The sequence below is a fragment of the Sapajus apella genome, unplaced genomic scaffold (assembly GCF_009761245.1).
Source record: "Sapajus apella isolate SASKATOON/1434 unplaced genomic scaffold, GSC_monkey_1.0 scaffold14, whole genome shotgun sequence".
NCBI classification, from domain to species: Eukaryota; Metazoa; Chordata; class Mammalia; order Primates; family Cebidae; genus Sapajus; species Sapajus apella.
In genome coordinates this window covers 31,060,368-31,087,962 of record NW_022436954.1, presented here as the reverse complement: position 1 = coordinate 31,087,962, position 27,595 = coordinate 31,060,368, and the positions used below count along the sequence as shown (strand labels likewise).

The 27,595-nt window shown below is 34.9% G+C and overlaps 2 protein-coding genes and 1 long non-coding RNA gene across 12 annotated transcripts in view; 2 read left to right on the top strand and 1 right to left on the bottom strand.

Moving 5' to 3' along the window:
• The window catches only part of IMMP1L (inner mitochondrial membrane peptidase subunit 1), a 69,613-nt gene extending 45,580 nt beyond the window's left edge, over positions 1 to 24,033 (bottom strand). Inside the window, exons 1-2 of one of the 5 annotated variants that reach the window (XM_032282358.1) lie at positions 23,962 to 24,033; positions 4,951 to 5,068 (exon numbers count right to left, since the gene is read on the bottom strand). In XM_032282358.1, coding sequence (XP_032138249.1) covers positions 4,951 to 4,973 — 23 coding nt within the window. In that variant the 5' untranslated portion in view covers positions 4,974 to 5,068; positions 23,962 to 24,033. Of the gene's footprint in view, positions 1 to 4,950; positions 5,069 to 20,205; positions 20,325 to 23,903 lie in introns of those variants that run through there. The other 4 variants (XM_032282355.1, XM_032282357.1, XM_032282354.1 and 1 more) reach the window with 4 other exon arrangements.
• LOC116554359 lies at positions 8,166 to 21,086 on the top strand. The gene is made up of 2 exons (XR_004270183.1): positions 8,166 to 8,413; positions 20,473 to 21,086. It is a non-coding gene; the product is annotated as an uncharacterized LOC116554359 (long non-coding RNA).
• Positions 24,034 to 24,113: 80 nt separating the features above from the next.
• ELP4 (elongator acetyltransferase complex subunit 4) overlaps positions 24,114 to 27,595 on the top strand; it is a 249,766-nt gene continuing 246,284 nt past the window's right edge. For 2 of the 6 annotated variants that reach the window (XM_032282332.1, XM_032282334.1), the window contains exon 1: positions 24,117 to 24,392. In XM_032282332.1, the coding sequence (XP_032138223.1) occupies positions 24,170 to 24,392 (223 nt within the window). In that variant the 5' untranslated portion in view covers positions 24,117 to 24,169. Of the gene's footprint in view, positions 24,393 to 27,595 lie in introns of all 6 variants that reach the window. The other 4 variants (XM_032282331.1, XM_032282330.1, XM_032282329.1 and 1 more) reach the window with 4 other exon arrangements.

Genomic DNA, 27,595 nt, shown 5'->3' with positions numbered 1-27,595 from the left:
CTTTAAAGAAGGCACTTTTACATAAAAACACACAGATATACAAAGGTAGTCAAAATCCTTGTCATAAGAAATTTAGAAACTGACATGTATATAATCTAAGGGAGAAAACTGAGGGTTCTTACCATATCTATTTGAGTAACCAAATTTTCAACTAAATAGCTAACTTCTTGGATGTTTATAAATGGAAGACATTTATAACAGTCATTCACCCTATTATCTTCCCGTGATTCCAATCACGTATTCAGACATATCTAGTGTTCCTGTTGGGAGTAACTGATACTGCTATTATAACAGAGCTTTTAAAATAGTCTCAGGACTGAAAATTTGCCCTTATATGTAGGAAACTAAAATGGTACAGAAGATAAGGCAGTATACAAAATATATGCTTGCTGTTTTCGTTCTTGCTCCCAAATGCATAAGGTTTAGTTGGTTAATCATGAATGTATATTATTTAATAGCAATTCCTTGAAAACTTTCATTTTAATTTTTCAGTGAAATTTTAGAAAATATAATTTACTCTTTAATATCAATGCCATACAAATTAAATAAAGCCTCATGACAATCTGATAATAAACTATACATCTCATATCTATCACTTAAATATTTCCCTTGTTTCTATGCTAGAATCAATATATGATTTATAATACTTTTTTCTAATATTGAAAAGATGCTTTAAGAGATAAACTAGGAAAGATCATCCAAAGATTATTTTAGTTCATTGTTTCATTTGTATAACAAGTATTTATTTATTCACTGCTTACTATCTGCCAGCCTCTAGGGAAAATAGAATACAAAATAGCTAAGTTTACAATAAATATAACAGGCTTACCCCTTTCTTTTAGTCTCATTTGATTTACAAATAAAACTATTTTCAACCACTAACATATTAACATATTCAAAAGTTAAAATGAATTTAAAAGATATATAGTAAAAGTCCTATTTTCCCTGTTTTCTTCTTAATCCCCACAGACTTAGATTTTGTATACATCTCCAGATTTCTTAATGTAAAAATAAGCAAATATGAATATATGGTTTTACTCCCCTCCCAATTTACACACAAAAATGGTTTAGTATACATTATGTTTTGAATTCTGCTTTTTCCAAATAACAACAGTATGTGAAAAACTTTCCAAATTTGCATATAGAAAAAATTCTCTTTTTTTTTAACAGCTGTAGAGTATTTCATTGTATAGTTATGTCTTAGTTCTTTCAACCAACACCTTACCAATAGACACCAATGGATTTCCAATCTTTTGCTACCACACAAAAAGCTACAATGAAAACTCCTATACATGTTATTTAGTAAGTATACACAAGAATTTCTGTAATAAATTCCCAAAACTGGTACTGAGATGAGGTAAATGCATTGGTCTTTTTCTAGAAATTAACAATTTGTATTTCACAGGAGTTGCATCGTTTTGCACTTCCACAACATATACATCTCAGATTTATCCTGAAAAAAGTCTCTTCAGGCCTCTAAAATACTTTGTTCATGAGGCAATTTCAAAAGATATGCTCACTGCAATAAATTCCATAAAGCTCTTGGTTAATTTTTTCCCAGATGCAAATGTAAAATTTGTTGACTTAGTAAATTTAAAAGCAAATAAATTTTCAAATTTAAAAACAAACCTCACATAAACTCAGTAAATCAGCATATTAATGCCTAAATGTGCTGGGATAGCAACTGTCTTTCCAATATTTCCTGTGTTCTAAAAACAAATATATTCCCTACTCCAGTTTTTGAAAAACTTCACATTCAGTACTTTATAAATGGATAAGAAGTCAAACGCATTTTACTTCTAAATGAATGTTTTCCTAAAACACTTAAATGTTTTCATGAAGTCAAATCTGTGTTACTTGTATTATATTTTTAAGCCATAATTTCAAAAGTGATCTAATCTTTACGATCACCATTTTTAATAGGCAGTATCATCTAATGTGTTTTTATTTCAATGTCTATCCTATCAAATATTTAATAATTAGAAAACAAACACTTAAGTCCACTGAACTTCCTATCTGATATCATCCTTAAGTAAATCAGTTTCAATAGCCCACTGTTTTGCTAGAAAACATGTAAATGATCATTTTTATTCCCCAAATAAAGATAGGCAACCTATGTTGCATATTTATCAGACAGAAATCAGCCAGACAGAAATCAGTCTGAGATCTCAATATCCTGTAAAAACAAAGTGGCTAAACTAGTTGCTAATACTAAAATGAATTTTAAAATGCTAGCACAAATTCTCTGCTCTTATAGTCAGCAGATGTGACAGAGCCATACTTAAGCTCTGACATAAGTAATACATAATGTTAGGCAAATGCGTTGATTTTAAATATGAGTCAAACAGAATGCACTGACAACAAAAAGCAAGAATTACCTAAGAAATGTAAAATAAAACCAATGAGAAAACACATCACAGTGGCTCTAAGAACATAAAAGCTTATCAGGCTAGGATAATTTAGAAGAATACAGTCCAACATAGCATACAATACTGAGGAAATCACTTTATTTTAATTCTATAAAATGACTGATGTTCACAATAACAACTCAGAGCCATTAAAAAAATTTAAAATGTATTCTGTTTAAGAAAACAATGATGTTCATTTTTCTAATGAATGCTCAAAGTAAAATGTCTCAGTTAAAATCAGAATATACAGTGGTTGGTCCTTAAAAGATGAACTGTGATAATGTAAAATAACATTATGGGGGCTTTAGGCAGCAACTTTTTTTCCCCGTTTTTTTTTTTTTTTTTTTTAATGATTTTTCCTTGCCACAGACATGCAACCTTCTACACTAAGTCACTTTTTAGTCAACAGTCAAAAGAATATCTGATTTTTTCTGCAAGTTATGTAGGTAAATTTTCACTCAAGAAAATGTCCTGATTTCATTTTACTTTAAGTTGTAACTGCCAAAGTAGATATGTTAGTCTGGTTTCCTAGCTTCAATTTTCTACATGAGCTTGTTCAAGTGACTCTATCTCTCTAGTCCTCCTTAGTTTCTTCATCAGAAAAGTGAAGGAGTTATAGAAGGCATAACATGTTACTAAATAGAATGAGTGTGCTAACAAAGTGAAACAAACAGATGACTGCATTAGGTCCTGTATCTACATCAATGCTGTAACTAGATCTATCTGTATGTACTCTATATTTAAACTATCTCAAACTACTATATGTCATTTTACTATATATATAAGGCCTACAATAAAAGAAATGAAAATCATTTTAGAATCTTCCCCAACATTTAATATTGTTACTGTCAGGATATAACAAATTTTTCATGTAGTCATCTTAACTCACTTAAAATGTCACTATAATCAATATCCTGTGATACTGAATTAAATATTTTCTAGCCAAAATACTCACCTGACAGATTAAAAATACAAAAACACATGATATGTAACCAGGATATTTTTTAAAAAGCATTCTCAGCAATGTCATCAAATACTAAAATCAACACAATGATCTACTAACAGTAGAATGGATGAATAAATTCGGGCACATTTAATTCAAAGGGATAGTATAGAGTAACGAAAATGAATGAAGTAAAACTACAAATAACTATATGGATAACTCTTCAAAACATAATGCTGAGTAAAGGAAGAAAGAATATACAATTCCATAAAAAAGAGGCAAAAAAGTAAATATATTGCTTGGGAATACATGTAAAGTGACAAAATTATATTGAAAGTTGTATAAATAATTACCATAAATGTCATGATACTAGTTACCTCTAAAGAAAAAAAAGAGTATATCAAGGGTTTCTGGGATGCCAGTAAAACTCTGTGGTTACATAGATGTTTGCTATATGTTTAATTTATAATTATTCATTGTTATAACCTTACATTACTGTATCACTACATTTTATAACAAAAAGTTATAATTATATACTTTCTAAAATAACGTTAATATATTTTTATAAAAAAGGAAGGACTCCTTTCTGCTATCAACAATTTCCTTGCTCTACATTTCTAATTTTTATTGCAATATTTTAATAATAAAGAAATCAGTTACTATGCCTAATTCTTCACAATCCTAATTAAAAGTAGATTTCAGAGGCTTACTCAATGGCTACAAAAAAATACCAGGCCTTTAAATAATATAAGATCAGTTATCCTGCTACATCTTGGCTTAGCAGCTCCATGTTGTTTCTGTCACTCTTCCTTCTTTTCAAGAAAATGTATGCTTATTTAAAAAAAAAATTCCAAATGATAATGCAGGTAATAATTTGAGGTATGCTGCATTCCAAAAAATACAATAGTTCTAAGGTAGGAAGAAACACACTTTTAATTTTCACACATTTAAAAATAATTCTGGGAGCACCTGTGTATGCACACAACATGAAGGTCCATGACTGGTAGGTCACAGACTCTACAGATGAAATCCACACTGTGAGTACTAGAAAACATGATAGCTGGATTACAGCATAGATATACAATGTCTAATGTAAATTACACTGGGGCAATCTTTATATTTTCTTTGGAAAAACAAAAGTAAAGGGAATGGAAATTACTACGGAAGAGATAATAATAGTAAATTAATCTACATTACCAAAAAACCACACGATTTACAAAATCCTCAAAGTCCTCCACCTAGAAGCATCCTTCAATATGTACAGTTACTACAACTTTTAGATACTGCTCAACAGGACGCAGACAATGAAATTTTGAAACAAGACTATCAGTACTTTCATCAGGCTCCAGGTAACAATATGATGGCAATGGTATAGCACCTTTATAATAATATTGCTTTTGTTGAATACTATTGGTTTTTGTGAATGCAGCCAAGGATCCCCTTCCTTAGTGGGTCCAACAAACTAGTTATTTGCCCATCTATTAAATGCCAACTTTACAAAATTACATTGTGTCCAGCAGGGAGCAGTATTACAACAGTCATAAGTGTTAAGTTGAACATGAAATCGACAGACAAAAAAGGAGGGAAAAGCTCACTTACCGTAAATCTGTTCTATAATTCATTCAATTTTTAGGGAAGTCGCAGGGCTTCCAGAAAAAAAAAAAAAAAATGAAGCACGTCTCAAAGCATACATGGGTGATCCATGATTTCAGGAATCCTAAAGCAGGAAATCAAAATTATATTAGGTGAAAGCTTTTTTGAACCATATTGAATTGAATTAGCATATACTATGACTGAACAATAATTGCAAAGGTGCATCTTCCCCTTAATGGGTCAATGAGATCTTGAATTCAGGAATTTGATGACACTTTGGAAAAAATAACTTAAAAAAAGGGTATTAATGTCCTTTATCCACCAGAGAATTTAGGTCAAAGAAGAAAGTAATAGCTAATAGATTATATGATATCAATCTAGAAAGAACTATGGTCCAAGAGTTAAATGAGTTGACAAAGCAACCATCAACAGTTCATTAAACTCTTCTAAAGTGAGATATAGACAGGATACAAACATTAACTTCTACAGGTTACCATGAATAACTGAGGTTAATTTTAAAGGAAAAAAAAGGAGTAGAAAAGCAGATTGCAATGCTGGTGATATAAGACTAATTAGATATGCACTGAATATGAGGAATGTGGTGATACTGTAAAAAAACCTCATGACCAGTTATAATATGACAAAAGCAAAACAATATTTTTGGTACTGACTTGGATGTCAAAACCTGCCTCACTGTCAACTATAAAAATTTTAGGTCAGTTCTTATGACTGAGAAAAAAAATTTATTTTCATTTGAAATGTTAAAGTTTGCTTTTAGTGGGTTTGCATGTGACCTTTCAGTGTCTACCAGGAAAAGCAAATTTTTGCCTTTAAAACAAGATAATATGTGCATATTCACTATTAAATATATATAATTACATATACAATATCACATATCAATATGTTATTAATATATAAATAATATAACATTTACTTGAAATTTAACGAATATGTAAAATGGTTCCTATTTTCTGGCAAAATGACACAAGCAGTTTGACTTGGGCGAATGATACAAGAAATATGATTACACTCTAATAATTACAATTAATTTGACTGAAGCTGAAAGAAACTCTGATATATTAATCTACTAGTCTTTAGCAGTCAACTATTAATTGTATTACTTACCATCTTTTGCTCTCCTTAGTCTTCTTATCCTATTTCTTGCCTTTGGCTTTACACATTTCACTTTTCTGATAACTCCTCATTTCTGCTAATCTATCCTCCTTCTCTTTTGTAATGCATTTCTGTATTAATCCAAATTTTTAATTCAATCTCCTCTCTTTATGACCCTACCACTTCTTTTCTTTTATCCCAATACCTTTAAAAATGAGTTTTCTCCTATAACAATAGTCTGTTTAAATATATCCTTTCATTCACCTACAAGCACCATGCTTGATCTTAACAATCTTAAAACTCTCACATAATTGGAAGACACAAGTAAATATACTTAAATTATATGTTATTCATAACAATTTTCCTCTGAGTTATTTAATTAAAGAAACTGCTTTAAATTCTATCTTGAAACATGAAAATTTCAAGGAAATTTAATCTCACACACCCGTTATAAAAAACTGGAGACAACCACTTTCTAATAAAGAGTTAATTTAGGTAACTTAGGATCTTACTACATTGATGTGAATAAATATTGAGTAATCAACTTCTCTAAATCAATAGAATTTTAGTGTAATTTATTCATATGTGTGTACATGTAATGTGCAATATCCACATGAAAAAGCCAAAGTACATTAAATAACCCCCTACTTCTAATATATATTATAAAGTCTAAGAAGAAAAGTGATCTTCCCGTTCAGCACTCTCTAATACAGGTATAAGTATTAACATTAAAGGTATTAATATGCTGTAAAATAATGTCATAATAATTACTTACAAGACTTGAAATTTTTAGAATTTGTACATAGATTATATAATATCATTTATAATATAATTACCTAAAAAGAGACTATAGTAAGTTGAGAAATGTTCACCCTTCCTGCCTCCCCTACCGAAATTCATGTTCACCTGGAACCTCAGAATATGATCTTATTTGGAAAAATAAACATGGCACTGCTGACACCTGACTTCGTGTTTTTGACCTCCAAAATTGTGAGAAAATTAATCTCTGTATGTTAAGCCAACAAGATTTTGTTCATTTGTTATGATAATTTTAGAGAACTCACATAGATTTTCATACTAAAAAATGGAGTGCTGCTGCAATAGATACCTAAAAATAGAAAAAGCCTAGATTGCCTTGAAGACATTTTTGGTAGAAAAAGAAATCTTAAGAGAATTCTGCTGAGGGCTCAGAAAGAAAAGAAGTAAAGAAAGCTTCTATTACTTTAAAGAATACATATATTATCGTGAACAGAATGTTGGTAGAAACAGGAACATTAAAGGTTTCTGATGAAGTCTCAAGAAGAAAATGAAGAACATTATATTGGAAAGAAAAAGCAGTCCTCATTGTAAAGTGGCAGAAAACTTGACTGAAATGTGTTCTTCTATATGGCGAAAATTAGAACTTGGTAAGCAATTAACTTGAATATGCAGCTGAGGAGATTTCCAAGCAAAGTGTTAAAGTGTACACTGTTTTCTCCTAGCTGCTTACAGTAAAATGTGAGAAAAAAGAAATAAACTGAGGAAGAAATTGTTAAGCAAAGAAAAGTCTATGATTTGGAAAATTCTTAACCTATCTAAATTGTAAAAGATGATAAAGCATGCTCTGGAGAAGGACCAAGGACGTGGCTGAAAATCCTTTTCTGAAGAGATTAGGTGTGTGACTAACAGGTCCAATCAATCTTTTCAGCAGAGGATAGGAACAGAAATGAGGTTATCCAGGAAGGATCTTTGAAGAATTCTCTTATAATGGTAGAGATCCTCTAAACATACATGGGAGACCCACATTAAATATTTAGTAAACCATGCTATAAACAGATGTGCTGTCACCCAGACTTTGTTGTTCTGTCTATAGAGAACAGGCAGAGTAGATTTAGCATAATTCTTAAGGGCCTTGGGATCTTCATAATGGTAAATGAGCACTGGCTTCAACTTAAAGTCACCAGTTTCCATTATCCTCTTAGGAGAGTGAGCCTGTCCTGTAAAGCTTCAAAGCTAGGCATTGACTTCTCTCCAGCTATGAAAAGTTCTAGATAGCATCTTCTTCCAACAGAAGGCTGTTTCATCCACACTGAAAATTTGTTATTTCATGTACCCACCTATATCAACTATCTTGACTAGATATAGATAACTTGCTACAGCTCACCATACACTTTTATGTTATGGTCTCTTACCTTAAACCTCATTAATACAACCTCTGCTATCTTCCAAATGTTCTTCTGCAGCTTCCTCACCTCTCAGCCTTCACAGAATTGAAAAGAAACAGGATCTTACTCTTGATTGGGCTTTGACTTGAAGGAATGTTGTGGCTGATTTGAACTATCCAGACAACTAAAACTTTCTCCATATCAGCAATAAGGTTGTTTCTCTTTCTCATCATTCATTAGTTCATGAATTTTTCCACTGCATTCATAGCTTAACTGTTTGCAAGAGGCCTACCTCTTGGCTTGTCTCAGCTTTCAACAGGCCTTCCTCAGTAAGCTTAATTGTTTTCTAGCTTTTTATTTAAGGTGACAAATATGCAATGCTTTCTTTCACTTGAACACTTAAAGACCACTGTATGGTTAATTATCCTAATTTCAATATTACTATGTCTCAGTAACACAATGAAGTGAATAGGAAGTAAATAGGGAGGCCAGGGAAGGACAGATGGGAGAATAGCTGGTTGATAGAACAGTCAACATGCACACATTTATTAGGTTAACCATCTTATGAGGGCACAGTTTCTGGTACTCAAAATAATTACAATAACAACATCAAATACCCTGATCACAGATAACCACTGCAGATATAATAATGATGAAAAAGTTTGAAATACTGAAATATTGCAAGAATTATCAAAATGTGACACAGACACACAAAGTGAGCATGCATGGTTGGAAAAATAGGACCAACAGACTTGTTCATTTCAGGGTTGTCACAAATCTTCAATCTGTAAAAAATGTAATATCTTCAAAATTTGATAAAGTGAAACACAAGTAAGATCATGCATGCCTGTAGTTTTTCTATAAAAAATATTAAGGGACCCTGGAAAGCCAAAATAATTGTATTACTCTGTTCTCACACTGCTGTAAAGAAATACCCAAGACTGGGTAATCGATAAAGAAAAGAGGTTTAATTGACTCACAGTTCTGCAGGAATGGGGAAGCCTCAGGAAACTTACAATCATGGTAGAAGGAGAAGCAAACATGTCCTTCTTCACATGGTGACAAGAAGGAGAAGTGCCAAGCAAAGAGGGGAAAGCCCCTTATAAAACTATCAGATCTCATGAGAACTCACTCACTATAATGAGAACAGTATGGGGGTAACCACCCCCATGATTCAATTACCTCCTACCAGTTCCCTCACATAATATGTGGGGATTATGGACACTACAATTTAAGATGACATTTGGGTGGGGGAATAGTCAAACCCCATCATTTCACCCCTAACCCCACCAAAATTTCATGTCCTCACATTTCAAAACACAATCATGCCTTTCTAATAGTTCCCTTGAATGTTAGCTCACTCTAGAATTAACCCAAAAGTCCAAGTCCAAAGTCTCATCTGAGACAAAGCAAGTCCCTTCCACCTATAAGCCTATAAAATCAAAAGCAAGTTAGTTACTTCCTAGATACAAGAAGGGTACAAGCATTGGGTAAATACATCCATTCCAAATGGGAGAAATTGGCAAAAAAAAAAGGGGGCTATGGGACCCATGCAAGTCCAAAATCCAATAGGGAAGTCTTTAAACCTTAACGTTCCAAAAGGATCTCCTCTGACTCCACATCTTACATCCAGGTCACACTGATGCAAGAGGTGGGTTCCCAAGGCCTTGGGCAACTCTGCCTCCATGGCTTTGCATGCTACAGCCCCCTCCTGCCTGCTTTCATGGGCTGGCTTTGAGTGTCTGCAGCTTTTTCATGTGCACGGCGCAAGCTGTCAGTGGATCTACCATTCTGGGATCTGGAAGACCAAGGCCCTCTTCTCACAGCTCCACTAGGCAGTGCCCCAGTGGGGAGTATTTGGGGGCTTCAACTCCACATTTCCCTTCCACATTGCTCTAGCAGAGGTTTTCCGTGAGGGCTCTGCCCCTACAGTAGACTTCTGCTTAGACATCTAGGCATTCCCATACATCCTATGAAATCTATGAGGAGATTCCCACATCTCAATTCTTGACTTCTGTGCACCCACAGGCCCAACACCACGTGGAAGTCACCAAGGCTTGGGGCCTGCACCCTCTGAAGCAATGGCCCGAGCTGCACCCTTGCCTCTTTAAGCCATCGCTGGAGCTGACACAACTAGGATGCAGGACACCATGCCTCAGGACTGCACAGAACAGGGGGAACTCGAGGCCCTGCCTAGAAAACCATTTTTTCCTCCTAGCAGCCTGTAATGGAAGGGACTGCTGTGAAGGTCTCCGACATTTCCTGGAGGCATTTTCCCCATTGTCTTGGTGATTAACACTGGGCTTCGTTAAATATGCAAATTTCTGTAGCTGTCTTGAATTTCTCCCCGGAAAATGGTTTTTTCTATGGCATAGTCAGGCAAAATGTCACCGGTCTCTTTGCCAAAGCATAGTAAGAGTTACCTTTGCTCCATTTCCTAATAAGTTGCTCATCTCCACCTGAGACCACCTCAGCCTGGACTTAATTGTCCATATCACTATCAGCATTTTGATCAAAGCCATTCAACAAGTCTCTGGGAAGTTCCAAACTTTCCTACATTTTCCTGTCTTCTTCTGAGCCCTCCAAACTGTTCCAACCTCCGCCTGTCACCCAGTTCCAAAGTCGCTTCCACATTTTCAGGTATCCATACAGCAGCACCCCACTCCCTCAGTACCAATTTACTATATTAGTTCATTCTCAGGCCAGTCTCAGGCATGCATAAACAACTGCCTGAGACTGGGTAATTTATTTATTTATTTATTTATTTTCAAAAAAGGGGTTTAATTGACTTACAGTTCTACAGGGCTGGGAAGCCCTCAGGAAACTTAAAGTCATGGCAGAAGGACTTACACACAGTGGTTTCAAGTGTTGTTATTATTAAGCCCTGAGACAAAATTTAGTACAAAGTTGTAATAATCAAAAGAATGTAGTCCTGCCGTAATGACAGATCTATAAACCATTAAAATAGAATAAACAGCACAGAAATAATGTTGACATAAATGGCCAAATGATTTTTGACAAGGGTAGCAAGACTATTCAATGGTGGAAAGGCAGTCTTTTCAACACATGGCATTGAGAAAACTAGGTATCAACATAAAAAAAATGAAGTTGGGCTTTTGTCTTACACCATATAAAATTAACTCAAAATAGATCAGAAACCTAAATGTAAGAGCTAAAACTATATAAATCTTGATTGGCCATGATTCATTGGATACAGCAACAAAAACAGGCCACAAAAGAAATAAAAATATATGAACTGGACTTCCTCAAATTAAAACCTTTTGAGCATCAAAAAATACCATCACAGGATGAAAGTATTTGCATATCACATATCTAATTAAGGGTCAAGGTCCAGAATATATAAAAAATATATAACTCAACAACAACCCCAAAAAACAAAACAAAGCCATTACTCTCAAAATGGGCAAAGGTTTTCAAAAGGCATCTCTCCAGACAAGGCATACAAATGGCCAATAAGCACATGAAAAGATGTTAAACATCCCTAGTCATTAGGGAAATGCAAATCAAAACCACAATAAGATATTACATCATATGCATTAGGATGACTATTATAAAAAAATAAATAAATAAATAACAAATGTTGGTAAGGATGTGGTGAAACTGTAACCCTTGTGCACTAATGGCGGGGATGCAAAATGGTACAGCCAATGTGGAAAACAGGTTGGTGGGACCTTAAAAAGTTAATCATAGAATTTCCATATAATACAGCAATTCCACTGTAATGTGTACACCCAAAGGAGATGAAACCAGAGATTCAAATATACTTGTATGCCAATGTTCACTGTAGCACTATCTACAATAGCCAAAGGTAAAAACAACCATGGAGTCTATCAACAGATGAACGGATAAACAAACTGTGAGGTGTGTGTGTGTGTGTGTGTGGGTGTGTGTGTGTGATCTTATATATATGTTATAATTTACATATGCAATCTTATATATAATAATCTTATATAACATATAATCATATATATAAGATTGCATATATAATATATATATATACACACACACACACACACACACACACACACGTACAGATGGTCCTTTATTTAACAATGGTTTCGCTTATGATCTTTCAACCTCATAATGGGTTTATCAGGGTATTAAATGCATTTTCAACTTATGGTATTTTCAACTTAAAATGGGCTAATCAGGACATAACTCCATTGTAAGTCAAAGAGCATCTGCAATAGATTATTCAGCCATAAAAAAATGAAGTTCCCATACATGATACAAAATACATACACTCTGAAAAACATTATGCTAAGTAAAAATTATGCAAGTATTAACAAAAGAATATTGCATGATTCCACTTATATGAGGTGCTTATAGTAAGTTGGCAAATTCATAGAGAGTAGAATACAGGTTATCAGGGGTTGAAACAAAGGAGAATAACAAGTTACTGTTTGTTGGGTAGAATATTTCTTTTTCGAATGATGAAAAAGTTTTGGAAATAGTGGCAATGATTACACAACATAGTAAGTATTCTGAATGTCACTTATTTGTATACTTAAAAATGATGAAAGTGATTAATTTTATGTTATGTATATTTTTATCACACATTAAAAAAAAAATTTTGTAAAAAGCTCAAGACCTTTAGCCAGTTTAGGGAGCAGACATGGACACTAATACTTCAATTAGACAATCGAAGCTGGGCTACTGATAAGCAGTAAAGTGAACATATTCTAATGCTTAGTGAGGGAAAAATCATCATCATATATGATCATAATCTATTAATTTTCATGTGAGTTGATTCAGGAAATGTTAGTAGAAAAAACATAATTTGCTTTATTTTTTAAAAAAAATTCAACCTTAGAATACCAAATAGACTACAAAATTATTTTCAAATTTTTCATTTTGACTAATTGAAAAATTGTAATACCAAATGACCTTTAATGTTATTCTTTAAACCTTTCACTTTGGGGAATAAAAAATACAAAAAGCAAAACTAGAAAATTCTAAAGATTTTAAGAAGCAAGTATTTTATTACAAAGGAATCTGTTTCAGCATTGGATAACACTGTTATAAAGCTCTTTAATCTCAGTTGAAAGTGAAATTTCTATGTCCTGGAGAAACAAAGCGTTCTCATTTTTTTTTTACAAGATTAAAACAGGTCTTATGAAACTCAAAATCTTTTACCTCCCAGCTACCTATGTCCCACTTACTACCTCAATCACTTTCTCATCACTTTTCCTCACCCTTTTAATCACTATAAATATATACCCATTTTATCAGGGCAAATATGCTTCATGTTTTATGTTAATATTCATAAACTGGCTACATATACAGCTACCTTGAGGAGGAAACTAAGGCTGTATTTGGACTGAAGTGGAAAATAGTGGATAAGAGTATGAATTCTGGAGTCAGACAGCCTAACTCTATTGTGAATCCTGGAACTTCTACTTACAAGCTTTCTGACCTAGATAGAACAAGTTACTTATCTTTATGTGACATCATTCATATAAAGCATTCAAAACATTCCAGAAACTACAATAAGCATTCAATAAAAACATTACTTAGTATACTTAATTACCAGTACATCCATGGATAGAGAAGTGCAGATACTGAAGAAGATACTAAAGAAGATACTTAACATTTCAGCTCTACCATGTGCCTTTTGTTTCAAATATCATGCCTAAATGGGACTGTGGTTCAAAACAGTAGACAGATTTACTGCTACTCTCTCCAAAAACTGCACTGAAATGATAGTACATTTTAAAAAATAAATAGAAATAAACACTGAGAAAAGGAATGAAAGGTATCAACATACTAGAGATTTTGAAGGATTTCTGGAAGACCAAGCATATAAAAAACCACAGTGATAGGCTGAAAAGAACGGAGTGAATAACAGTCAAGACATAGCTGGCAAAATATGGTTCACAGGGCAAATCTCCCAGCCCATCACATGCTTTTGCATTTTTAAATGGCTGAAAGAATAAAGAAGAAGCATATTTTCTAACATGTGAAAACTACACAAAATTCAAATTTCAGTGTACACAAAGTGTTATTAAAACACAACCATGCTCATTTGTTAATGCTATCTCCGGCTACTTTCCCATGGCAGAGTTAAGAGATCGTATTACCTGCAAAACCTAAAATATTTACTATCTGGTCCCAGAAAATGTATGCCCACCTCTAGTCAAGCAGAAACACACAAAAATGCTTCAAGAAGATGGGACGTTTCATCCTGTGGCTCCAAAGAGGTTCAGGGCGAAATCAGCAGTTCTGGAGGCTAAAATAAATAAATAAGTAAAAAAGGTATGATCTGCCTGAGAAGAATTTGGTGTCTCAGTATGGAGGTTGGAGAGCCAGTATGGGGCATCTTTATTTGGCTATTAGAGAAGGACTGGGTCAGTGTCCTTGTTCCTTAATTATGCACTTTGAAGCAAAGCGCACCAATAAATTAAGGCACACCAATACATTAAGTCCTACCAACCCACAAGAAAATTGGTCACACTATTTTTTTCCATTTAAGCTAAAGATTTGTCGGAAAAACAAAGACAGAGAAAATATACTCCAGTTATCTATATTATTCAACTCTTCCTTTATTTATGAACATGAATAAATAGCCTACAGTTAAGGAAACCACAAGCATAAGAAATAAGATGCATAATGAAAATAACTAATCTGAATAAGCAACCCTAGAGAAATCAGAGGTAATTCAGGGAGAAAAAAAAGGAAAGGAAATCTATTTAACGTTGGCAGAGATACTGAAAAAATATTGCATCTGTAAAAGGAGAGGCAGAGAATTAAAAGAATGGAATACAAACATAAAACATATGCCATCACCTCCTCCCATTCACAAAAAAAACAGAAAAGGCGGAGAAAAAGTCAAAGAGGAACAATCCAAAGGAGTGTAATGTTCCTAAACTTTCAGGAAAAGTCACTCCTCTCTCCCCTCCAGAAATCTATTCCACATACACGCACACACAAAAGAAACACACAGACACATACACACTCTATCTCTCTCTCTCTCCCCCTGCTCTCCCACCCCTACCCCACCAAAGGCGGGTCTTGAAAGGACTCAGGGAACACAGGGCAAACGAAATAAAAATACATAGAGCTGTAGACACTTTTTTCTTTAGATCTAGAGCAGAGGTTGCCAAACGAGGGCCCATGGGTCAAATTCAGCTGACTCTGTTTCAGCAAATAAAGTTTTTGTTTTTGTTTTTGTTTTTTTTTTGAGACGGAGTTTTGCTCTTGTTACCCAGGCTGGAGTGCAATGGCGCGATCTCGGCTCACCGCAACCTCCGCCTCCTGGGCTCAGGCAATTCTCCTGCCTCAGCCTCCTGAGTAGCTGGGATTACAGGCACACGCCACCATGCCCAGCTAATTTTTTGTATTTTTAGTAGAGACGGGGTTTCACCATGTTGACCAGAATGGTCTCGATCTCTTGACCTCGTGATCCACCTGCCTCGGCCTCCCAAAGTGCTGGGATTACAGGCTTGAGCCACCGCGCCCGGCCCAGCAAATAAAGTTTTACTGGGACAAATTCTCGCTCATTTTGTTACATGTTATCTGTGACTGCTTTGTGCTCCCATAGCAGTTGAATAGTTGCAATAGAGACCATATGGACCACAAAGCCTAAAATTATTTACTATTTGGTCTTTTATAGGAAAAGCTTGCCAAATCTTGATCTAGAGCTGTGTGATTTAATATAGTACAAACTAGCCACATATAGCTGTTTAAATAAATAACCTAAAATAATTAAAATTAATAAGATTAAAATTCAGTTCCTCTGTCATATCAGTCAAATTTTAAGTACTCTATAATCATATATGTTTAATGACTATTATACTGGACAGTGTAGATACAGAACATTTCCATCAACACAGGAGGTTCTACTGGACAGAGCTCATCTGGATATTACCACGATAGGTAACTGCATTTTAATTATTGCTTTAACAATTGCTACACTGAAAAAACATACGTAAGTGCTACAGTCTGAATGTGTCCCCCAAAAAGCACCTGTTGGAAATTTAATTCCCAGTGCAATTTGAGAGGTGAGGTCAATTGAGTGGTGTTTAGATCTCAGGGCTCCACAATCATGAATGGATTAATGCAAACTATAAATGGGATTGAAGTTGAGAGTTCACTCTCTTTTTTTCTTTTGCCCTCTCTTGGGCCCTTCCACCATGTAATCACACAGCAAGGACACCCTCGCCAGACACCAGCCCCTCAATCTTGGACTTCGCAGTTTCCTGAATTGTGAGCCAATAAATTTCTGTTCATTATAAATTACCCAATCTCAGGTATTTTGTTACAGCAGCACAGAATGGCAAAAGACACTCAGAGAAGCAGGAAGAAGAAATACATTTAGAAAAACACAGAAATTAGGGGTTTTAGAAACAAAAATAATGGCTGGGCATGGTGGCTCACGCCTGTAGTCCCAGCATTTTGGGAGGCTGAGGCAGGTGGATCACTTGAGCCCAGGAGTTTGAGTCCAGCCTGGCCAACACGGTAAAATCCCACCTCTAATAAAAAAAATAATAATAATAATACAAAAATTAGCTTGGCATAGTAACATATGCTTGTAATCCTTACTACTTGGGAGGCTGAGGCATGAGAATTACTTAAACCTGGGATGCACAGGTTACAGTGAGCCAAGATCATGCCACTGCAATTTACCCTGGGCAACAGAGTGAAACTCTGCCTCAAAAAAAAAAAAAAAAAAAAAGAAAGAAAGAAAAAGAAAATAATTAATGCATAAATCTAAGACATCGTTGTATGAAAATATCACTGAAATAGATATTTCTAAAATCCTTCAAAGTCAGGGAGAAAAAATGTAAATTGAGAGAAAATTCAAAGATATAGTACTACAAATGAGAAACTAAATATGATCGATCATAGATGTGGAAAAGATTATAAAATAGTTCAAGATTGAGAATGTAATGAATGATATCAAATTTGAAAGCAATAATAAAAAAAGTTTCCTAAGAAAACAGAATTCAAAATGAGGTAGAATAATTACATAAAACAAGGGCCATTAGCAATTTTTTAAACTGTGGTAATAAATGGATCCAATATGGTTCTGAGTTACTGAAAACAATGTTTGCTAGGATATCTAACTTTGATTTTATCCTGCAAGAAACTCATCAAAATGTACTTCATATCCAGACTCTTAAACTGAGAAACAGTAGTCAAAATAATAAATTTCACTCTAATACTACCCATTGGTCCAGGAATTATATATTTCTTTAGAGAGGAGCTTTAGGAGCCTGGGGGTCCCTTCATGCAAAATCAATATATGTGATTTAAGAAGCTTCATATGGAATAGTTTAAATATTTGGCCTACTCCTGGGCTTCCATAATTATTCAAACTGAAGGGAAATTGATCAAATCTGAGCCAAAATGTCCATGATAATTAGAACATCACACATGCTTTAACATGGCAGCTTTATCCTATGAGACTCTAGTTGACATGTAAGAGGAACAACAGTAAGCCATTATTTAATGCCTCATGTTGGCTACATGCAAATATGAAGAAAAGTCCCAGACTGAATAATATACAAATGTTGGACCATTCTCTGAAATTTCTTTTTCTTTTTTTGCTAAAAATTTTAATGCTTTTGTGTTGACCATTAAAAACATCTTGGTTGCCTTTATTTTTTCTTGTAGATAGATTTATTTGACGAATCTTGAACTAAAACATATTCACCCTTGGACGCATTTACCCCATTACACTGCACATTCTTAGACATGACTATACAATGGCTTTTTAAATTTTAATTTAAATTCCCCAGTTTTCTGTTTATACCTTAAAATCCACTAAAATTATGATGACCATAAGTACTCTTTTGCCCTGGTCAGTTCCAGCTTACTTCTGATTTCCTAGCATCCAATATAATTCAGTATTTCATCACTTTCAAAAATGTCCTAAATAATCCATGGACCAAAGAGAAAATCAAAACAAAAATTAGTAAATATTTTGAAATAAGTCATTAAAACATAAAATGCCATATTTGTAGGAACAGCTAGAGCACACCCTAACTATATATGATCTATTAGAAAAGGCAGAAAATCAATAAATTAAGCTTTTAGTATAAGAAGGGAGAACAAACAAAACCTCAGCAAATCAAAACTATGAAATGTAGAAGGAAACAAATAATAAAGAGTGGTAATCGATTCAATAGTAGAAAGTAAACACTGAGAAAAACCAATAAAGCCAAATTTGGGTTTTTTTAAAAAAAGATTAAGTGAAAAATTCCCAGCAACATTTAACAATGAAGAAAAAAAGAAAAGAAACTCATTATCAATTGCTGATATATATTTATCAGCAATAAATAAATGAAGAAATTACTAGAGTCACAAAGGATAGTAAGAGCTCATTCCAGTATAGCAAAGTAAGCTTATAACAGACCAATCCTACCATAGATAACAACTATAAACTCTGAACAAAAGACAAAGATCAATTACATGAAGTCTCTACAGTTTTTTTTTTTTTTTTTTTTTTTTTTTTTGAGATGGAGTCTCAGCTCTACAGAAGCAAACATGCTGGATAGTCAGACTTAGGTAAGAAAGAATTGCCACAGGGTGAGTTTCCTGTTCTTACTGATTTAACCTGAGGTCAGCACAGTACAGTGTGGCTAAAATTCTGAAAGGAAGCCAGCTTCCTGAAGAACCTGAAGACATACACTAACCAATGGAAAGTTCAAAATGAAATCTGCCTAATTTATGTGTGACTTTATTAATAAAGTGATGATGCAGCCGGGTGCAGTGGCTCATGCCTGTAATCCCAACACTTTGGGAGTCTAAGGCGGGCGGATCACAAGGTCAGGAGTTTAGTGAAACCCTGTCTCTACTAAAAATACAAAAATTAGCTGAGTGTGGTGGCACGCACCTGTAGTCCCAGCTACTCAGGAGGCTGAGGCAGGAAAATCGCTTGAACCCAAGAGGCGGAGGTTGTAGTGAGCTGAGATCATGCCAGTGCACTCCAGCCTGGGCGACAGAGGAAGACTCTGCCTCAAAAAAAAACAAAAAAAAGATGAGTAAACATAGCAAGGAAAGATCTTTTTTTCAGTAAATGGTGCTAGGTCAATAGGACACCAATATAGGAAACACAAATGCATCTTTACCACTGCCTCACACCAAACACACACAAGTCAATTCCAACAAAGTGCAAACACAAATATTAAAAGTAAAACATCAGGGCTTTTAGAAAAACAAAACATGGAGATCATCTTCAAAATTTTGGAGTAGCAAACACAGCCATAAAGCACTAGCCAAAAAGACAAAATTGATAAGTCAAAATATATTTTGACTAAAATCAAAAGACAGGAAAATGAAAAGACAAGCCACAGACTAACAGAAGATACTTGTAATGAATTTATTTGAAAATGAACTCATCCAAAATGTAAAAGAACTCCTATAAATCCATGGGAGAGAGGCAGACAATCCAAATTTGTAAAATTAAAAAACATGAATAGACCCTTTCACAAAAGCGTTTACCCAAATGGCCAATAAACATATAAACAGGTGCTCAACTTCATCAGTAGTAATTCAAATGACAAAGCCATACCACAACCCTCTTAAAATAGCTGAAATGAAAAGAAAGAAAAATATTGTGTTGATAAGGATGAGAAGTAACAAAAATTCTCAATTGCTCCTGGTAAGAGTATAAACTGGTACAATTGCATTGAAAAAATGGCCACAAATGGGAAACTATCCAAATCCCTTTTAATAGCAGAACAGATAATGAATTGTAATACATTTTTACAATACTATACAGCAATAAGAATAGATCAGCCACAATACACACTAACAAGAATCATTTCACAAAAATGTTAAGCAAGGGAAGTCAAACACAGACTCTAATAGTGGATCTAATGGAATCTAATAGTTGATCTCATAGAAGCAGAGAGTATAATAAAGGTAGAAAAGTAGAAAAACAGTGAAAGAAATCTGTGGTGCTATAACTCAGGACTATAGTTTCTCTTTGCGAATATAATGACACAAAGGGAGCAAAAAAAAAAAAAAAAAAAATTACCACAAGTTGAGGAATTCCCTCTGTTTAGGCATGACTTTAGTATTCATTCCTTCAATCACGCTGCTGGAATACCAGCAGGCCCAGTAGAGCCTTCACAGTATCTCTGCTATACACTTTACCTGCACAGACATAAAAGTGATATGGACTGCAGGGCCAGAGAAGTCACTGAAAAACCAACTGAAGAGGTGTCCACTTGTATCAGAGGGTGCTAATTGCTTATCATGTTCATTATATGTTTTCTATTTATCTCAAATTGGTTTCCTGCAGGATTTACAACAGTCAATCAAGGAAGTCATGGGGAAGATTGTGAATATTGCCAAAAAAAAAAAGTTGGGAGGGAAGAGTTTAAGATACAGATATTGGAGAAATTCAAGAGCCAACAGAAACCACATCAGAGGAATTAACAGAAGATGACTTGATGGAGATGAATGCTTCCAAACAGTGCCAGATGATAAGAGGTAGAAGAAGCAGTGCCAGAAAACAAGCTGATATTAGGCAATCTGGCAGAAGTGTTGTTCCAGTTATTCAAGACTGCTTTGACTTCTCCTGACATGGATGCCTACTATAACACAGACACTGAAAATAAAGCAAACAACAGAAGACGAATTGGTACTGTACAGAAACATTTTTAGAGAGCTGAAAAAGCAAAACCGACAAATTAGGATGAACTTTCATAAAGCTATATTGAGTGCGCCTACCTTTTCGGCCTCCCCTTCTACCTTCTGGTTCTCTTCCACCCTTGAGATTTGCAAGACCAACCCCTTCTCTTCCTCCTTCTCCTCAGCCTACTCAACATGAAGAAGATAAGAATGAAGACCTGTATCATGATCCACCTCCACTTAATGCATGGCAAATATATTTTCTTCCTATGATTTGCTTAACATTTTCTTTTCTCTAGCTTACTTCATGGTAAGAATGCAGTACTTAACACATATAACATACAAATTATATGTTAATCCACGGATGTTATTGGTACAGCTTCCAGTAATCAAAAGTAGACTATTAGCAGTTAAGTTTGGGAGGAGTCAAAAGTTATATGTGCATTTTCAACTACATGGGTGTGGGGGTCGACACCCTGATCCCCACATTGTTCATGGGTTAACTATACTTTATAAGCCTATTTACCCATCTATCTTCCCTAGCTGTGAACTCAAGAAGTAAGGAGGCAGTATATTTTTCTCCTGTAACCTGAGCTCTGATGGAGTTCCTGGAACTCAGTATGTCCTTCATAAAGAATTAATTAATTAATAATACACCTAAACATATAACTTTTAACTCTTCCTTTCCATGAATACTTCATTTATTCCCATGTTTTATAGTCAACTCTACAACTTATAACTCTTCCTTTCCATGAATACTTCATTTATTCCCATGTTTTATAGTTAACTCTACTGTTTGCTGGTAAGTTCAAGAATCTGGGCTTATTTGGGAGCAAAGGTTTTATCTTTGTAAAAAAAAAACAAAAAAGCCGATTTATTCTATGATAGTGTTATACCAGAGGTATATCCTAAATTCACGAATACTTTGGTGTGTACGTAGATCATCTTTCCAGAATTATAGTTGAAGTTGGAAAAGAATTCTTCAGTTCTAGTAATGAGGCAAACAAAGCACCACTATCATCATCTTTGGAAAACTAAAGCGTTAAGTAAATACAGTAGGAAACAAAGGAATATGTAGTACAGAAGCCTATAAAAACTAATTATACCATTATGTTAAGTGAAATAAGACAGGCACAGAAAGACAAATAGAACATGATCTCACTTATAGGTGGAATCTAATAGTTAATCTCATAGAAGTAGAAAGTATAAAGGTGTTTACCAGAGGCCAGGATGGTTGGAGTGAGGATGGAGAGACCTTGGTGAGGGATACATAACTACAATTAGATAGGAGGAATAAATTTCAAAAAATCTATTATATAGCATAAAATTATCGCAAGTTGACTATAATGATGATACATTGTATTCTTTAAAAAATGCAAAGAGTGTAGATATTATGTACTCTTACCACAAAAATGATAACTATCTGAGGTAATGCATTGCTAATGAGCTAGATTTAACCATTCCAGAATGTACATATATTTCATAGCATCATGTGGTACACGATACAAACAATGCTATCTGTCAAAAAATAATAATTATATGTAGTATTTCAAAAATTTCAGAGCATCAAAAATACTTGTGGAGGTAGAGGAACAGAGAGCCTCAGGAAGAATAGCTAATGGATACTGGGCTTAATACCTAGATGATGGGTTGATCTGTGCAGCAAACCACCACAGCACACCTTTACCTATGTAACAAAGCTGCACATCCTGCACATGAAGCCCAGAACCTAAAATAAAGTTAAAGAAAGAAGATATTCAAGAAGTTTCTCTCTGATATTGGACTGCTTTGTCACTTTTTGTTTTGGTCTTAGTGCTTATTTACTACAGGATAAAATTAGCACATACTATTTAATGTGTTCGTTTTAAGTAATATGTTGCTTTCCATGTGTTAATTTTATCTTCTCCAGATTTTTATTACCATAGGTCTAAAATGACAAGATTAAGTCCAAGCAGACAGTAATCATTCAACAGTTATTTATTGAATAACTTAGATTTAAGATTCAATATGAAAGCAACCTTGATCAAAGCTTTCCAGTTGATATAGTGTGAAATAGTTTTTTCCTAAACATGGTTCTAAAAAACAAGCAAACAAACAAAAATCCTCCCCAAATGAAAAACTCCAGTCACTATTTAGCAATACTAACTTCAATTTATCAAATAGAATCAGTCCAAAAATTTCAACAGGTCAATGAGATTCAAAACAATTCAATTGCAAGAATTTCAATGAAGTTTGGGTCTAATTAAAAGGTATCACAGATGGCTGTCAAAGTCAGTAACTCAGCAGTGCAGGAATGATTTGGGAATCTTTTTAATTTAGACATTTGTCAGTCATGATTGCCTTTAAACATCAGTTACCCACTGAGCAGGGGGATCCCTGCTCAATTTTCAGAAAAAAACTAAACACGAAAATACAACTCAAAATACATGTTTTTTTCCCCACATATAAAATCCCTATTTTAGTAATAAACTCTCAATTCAAGGTTCACAAAATAAAGTAAGTACATTCCTAATTCTTCCCAGCAGTTTTTTTGGGGAAAGATACCCAAAGCATTTTCTGTTATTTGCAGCGGCTTTAACAGCAAACGACAATTAAATGTGTGAACAAGGTTGTCAGAGTAACACTTGTCATTTACACCGCTGAGGAAAGACAACCACGACTTCCAGAAGCACTAATTAAAATTAACGAAAGCTTCATATCGTAACTTATCAGAGAGGTATATTTTGTCAGACGCAGGAAAACCAGATGGACCTCAAAGTTCAAGAGTTTTCGCTCTGAGGTCTAAATCCAAACCTCTAGGCACAAGCGAACTAAGCCCCGGCGTTCAGCAAGCAACTCATTAAGGTTAAGAGGCCCCATCCTTTCCATATAACACAAAATTAAGGAAAAGACATCGTGGGGAAGGCGGAGTGAATTTTCTCTGAGAAATCAAAAGAGAAATGAGCAGGAAAAAAGTCTCTCCTCAAACAGCGGAGAAAGGTGCAAGCTACTAGCAATTGCTTGATAAGCCCTAAGGTTTATCGGTTCACCAACATTTTCTTTAACTCAGTGTGAATGAAGGCACTCAAAAGGAGAAGAACGTTACGTGGTATTACCTACCTCTGGCCCCAAAGAACCCTGAAGACCCGCAACCACGACACAGGTGGGCCTTTCTCACCTGGGCTCCACCGAAGTCGAACGTCCTTACGTAGAAAGCACTTTTCAGCAATGCGCCTTCCGATTGGTTGGCTTGGGAGGGACGTCTCAGTCCTATTGGTTACGAGAGCCGCGGTAGGGGCCAGGAGGCGGGAGTTTGGGAACGGCTCTGACAGGCCGGAGATTTGCGTTCCCAGAGTTCCTATTGGGTTAACTTGGGAGGTTTCAAAATGGCGGCAGTGGCAACCTGCGGCGGTGACGCCGGGAGTGCTGGGTCTGCGGTGGCGACAGGCAGCAAGAGCAACGTCACGAGTTTCCAGAGGAGGGGTCCTAGAGCCAGCGGGACCAACGACAGCGGCCCTCGACTGGTGTCCATTACGGGCACGCGACCGTCGGTGCGGAATGGACAGCTGCTGGTATCAACTGGGCTCCCAGCCCTGGACCAGCTCTTAGGTCGGTTCAGAGTGGAGATCTGGGCTCAACCGAGGGGAAACAGGGAGGGGACCTGTCGCGGAAGCCACTTTGACCCCACATCTCTCTCTGACCCCTAAACCTTCGGACAAGGAGAGAATAGCCTGGTCTGACTGAGATGGAGGGGAATACGGGTTGTGGGGAGACTTTGAGCGCTGTTAACTAAACATGTTTTAGTGCCCCCGCTCTCTATTCTCGTTCCCTGCACACTAACCCCTTTTCCTATTACGGCAGAATTCGTACATGCTTTTACTCTGAAATGCTTTCTAGTCAAGGGAAGACATTAATTTAGGAGATGGTTTAGCTATTCATTGAGGATACCTCGCTTCTGCTGTCTCCAGGCAGCTCACGGTGGAGACCAACCTACAAAAGTTTTTATAATTGGGGGAGACAGCCTTCGTTAGAAAATGCTGGAAAAAAAAGGATTTCCCCTTTTTGACCTTCCGACTGCCTATTCTCTGGGTCTAAATCTTAAAACATTTTGACTTTAAGAGAGAGGTTTATGTTGACTCGTAATCCTTATAAACTAATTAGAGCCTGTCGTTGATATTTCGTCACACTCATGTCTGCGTTAAATATGTGTATATATTTTTTCGGTTTTTTTATACGCATTTTGCTTCCCAGAATTGATTGCTTAACGACATCTTTAAATTCAATTCACATTTTAACGAGAAAAGGATGTCTAGTTCTTACGCTTTCCTTTAAAATCTCTGGAATTTTATGAGAAGCCTGCTGAAGAATATGCTTGTTTCATAACTGTTATATGGAAAGGATTGACCAGATTAGGTTGGTAGGACAGATTTACTGTGTTAATAAAGCTTCTATATTAATTTCTATCTGAATGCTGCTCCATTAAAGCAGCATACATTCATAAAATGTACCCCGTCTGTGTTTACATTTCGTAACTTTTTTCAGTGTGCGGTATGTGTCTGTTATTTCTTGTACACTTTCATAAAATATCACTGTCATTGCTTGTTCTTGTACGTCGCTTGACATTTCTCTCGGTTATCTCCTCAAAGTAGGTTTTTCATAGGTTTAGTGCAGAGAAAGTAATAAGACAAGCAACCAATGAGAAAGAGTATGGCTTCTTGATTCTGTCATTTCATTTCCTGGTTATTTCTACATAAGTTTAAGTATTTTTCACATAATTGTTTCAAGTATATTTTCTTTGAATTGCATGGTACTGTTGTTTCAATTATATTTTCTTTGAGTTGCATGGTACTGTAAACAGAAGTGATTCAAAATATCTAGTTAGCAAAGTTCACCGTTTTTGCCTTGTGAGCCTCAATAGATATCCCCTTATGTTTGAACTTTAAGTTTGGAAGCTATTTCTAGGCCTTATGTATTTTTTAATTCCATAGGATATGTAACTTCATTCACTTGATACTAAAACCTTCCAAACAAAAAGGTTATGTTTCTATTTATAATGTCTTCAGTTCCTCATTAGAATAACAAAACCTACCTAGCATAGTTCCTGGCACTTAGTAGGTTCTCAATAAGTTGTTGATTACAAGAAAAATAATGTGTAGAAAAAAACTGAGACAAGAAATTATGAAATATGTAGGATTGAGTTTCATGTTTGAGCTCTGAAAACAAATTAAGTGACATGAACAGTCTCAAAAAACCATTGACCATGTGTGCTGATCTTGGCTTCACATTTAGTGCTCTCTCCACTAGGCTACAGCTGTCTGAAATTTTTAAGAATTCTTTCCAGGGGGCTTTGGCCATTTATTGAACCTCAGATTAATGATTTAACTATCGTCTCTTAAAGTACCTATCAAAAAGAGAACCCAAAGCACCTTCTATATATGTTTCTTCGGAGATACAAACTTGAACAGTAATTTTTAAATTTTCCGTATTAGCTTGGAATGGGGGACTGTAGTAGTGTATTTAACTGTAACAAGCTTATGCTAAAAATTGCTGTTCATTAAGGTGATTGAAACAGTATTGGTTGTTGAATACTTTGAAATATATTTTTCATGCATGCAGTTAATTCTCAAAATGCAAAGTAGAAGAAGTCTTAATAGAATTGACTACATCTTGAAAAATAAATATGTCCAGAAGTATTTTAGCTTTATCCTCTTAATGACATTTTTGTATTCCGATTTTCTGTATAAGCAAATTTAGATTATGTTGTTATTTAACTCAAGTTGTGACAAGCGCAATATGACCATATTGTGACAAAAGATAACGATAATAGGATGTTACGGTATTAGAATGGTAAGACTATACTGTGATATTATGATTAATGGCTAAAATATATTATGTGGTTACTGTGTAACAAGTAAATATTATAGCTTCCACGTAGTACAGTGACATTTTACTACTGCCACCATGACATCATTGTGATTTTAAACATAGATGCAAAATATATTTGAAAGGCATCATACATGCTAATTGTTAGTCATTTGATGATTCACTATTTCCATTACTTATTCCAAAATGTTTCAGAAATTTGAAAATTCCTATCTGCATCTTTCAAATGTGACCTAATTATATTAAATGTTTTTGTTCTGACAACCTAATTTTATTATGAGATATTGAAATACATTTCACAAGTTAGCTACATTTAAATTTTTAGAATTCTCAGCTTATCTAACCCATGTTCTCAACTTTGCCCTTCTAGGATATTTGTATTGTTATTTGAGGACACTATATGTAAATAACACTTATATTTTGGAAAAGGAAAGATAGATATTCCATCGATTGAATAAATACTTCATTTCTCTTCCAAAGGTTTCCAAAGAAAGATTATAGCAGGAAAAGAATTCTGGCAGAATTCCCCCCTGCCACTCCCATTCCCCATAAATGTATACTCCATGTTAGGACCATATGTCTAACCTAGGAGAATTATCCGTAATTTCATTCTCCGGAAAGATGCTTAAAGGAAGGGTAACTGCAGATTTGACCTCTGTGCTGTTAAATTTTGATTGTCAAATAGGGATTTGAGGTAAATAATAGTCTAGGAAGAGTACTCTGAAAGGAGCGTGATGGTAGCAACCATTTTTTAACACCGATGTCAAAAAGTAAACACTAGTGGGCTTATTTCCTTTACTATATGTTAATGTATAGCATGGGTTAATATACGTTGAGCTTGGACTATATATTTAACATAATCTTGGTTAGGATATTTTAGCAACGAATGAGCTGTACATTTAAGAAAAATGTACACTTTTATTGCTATG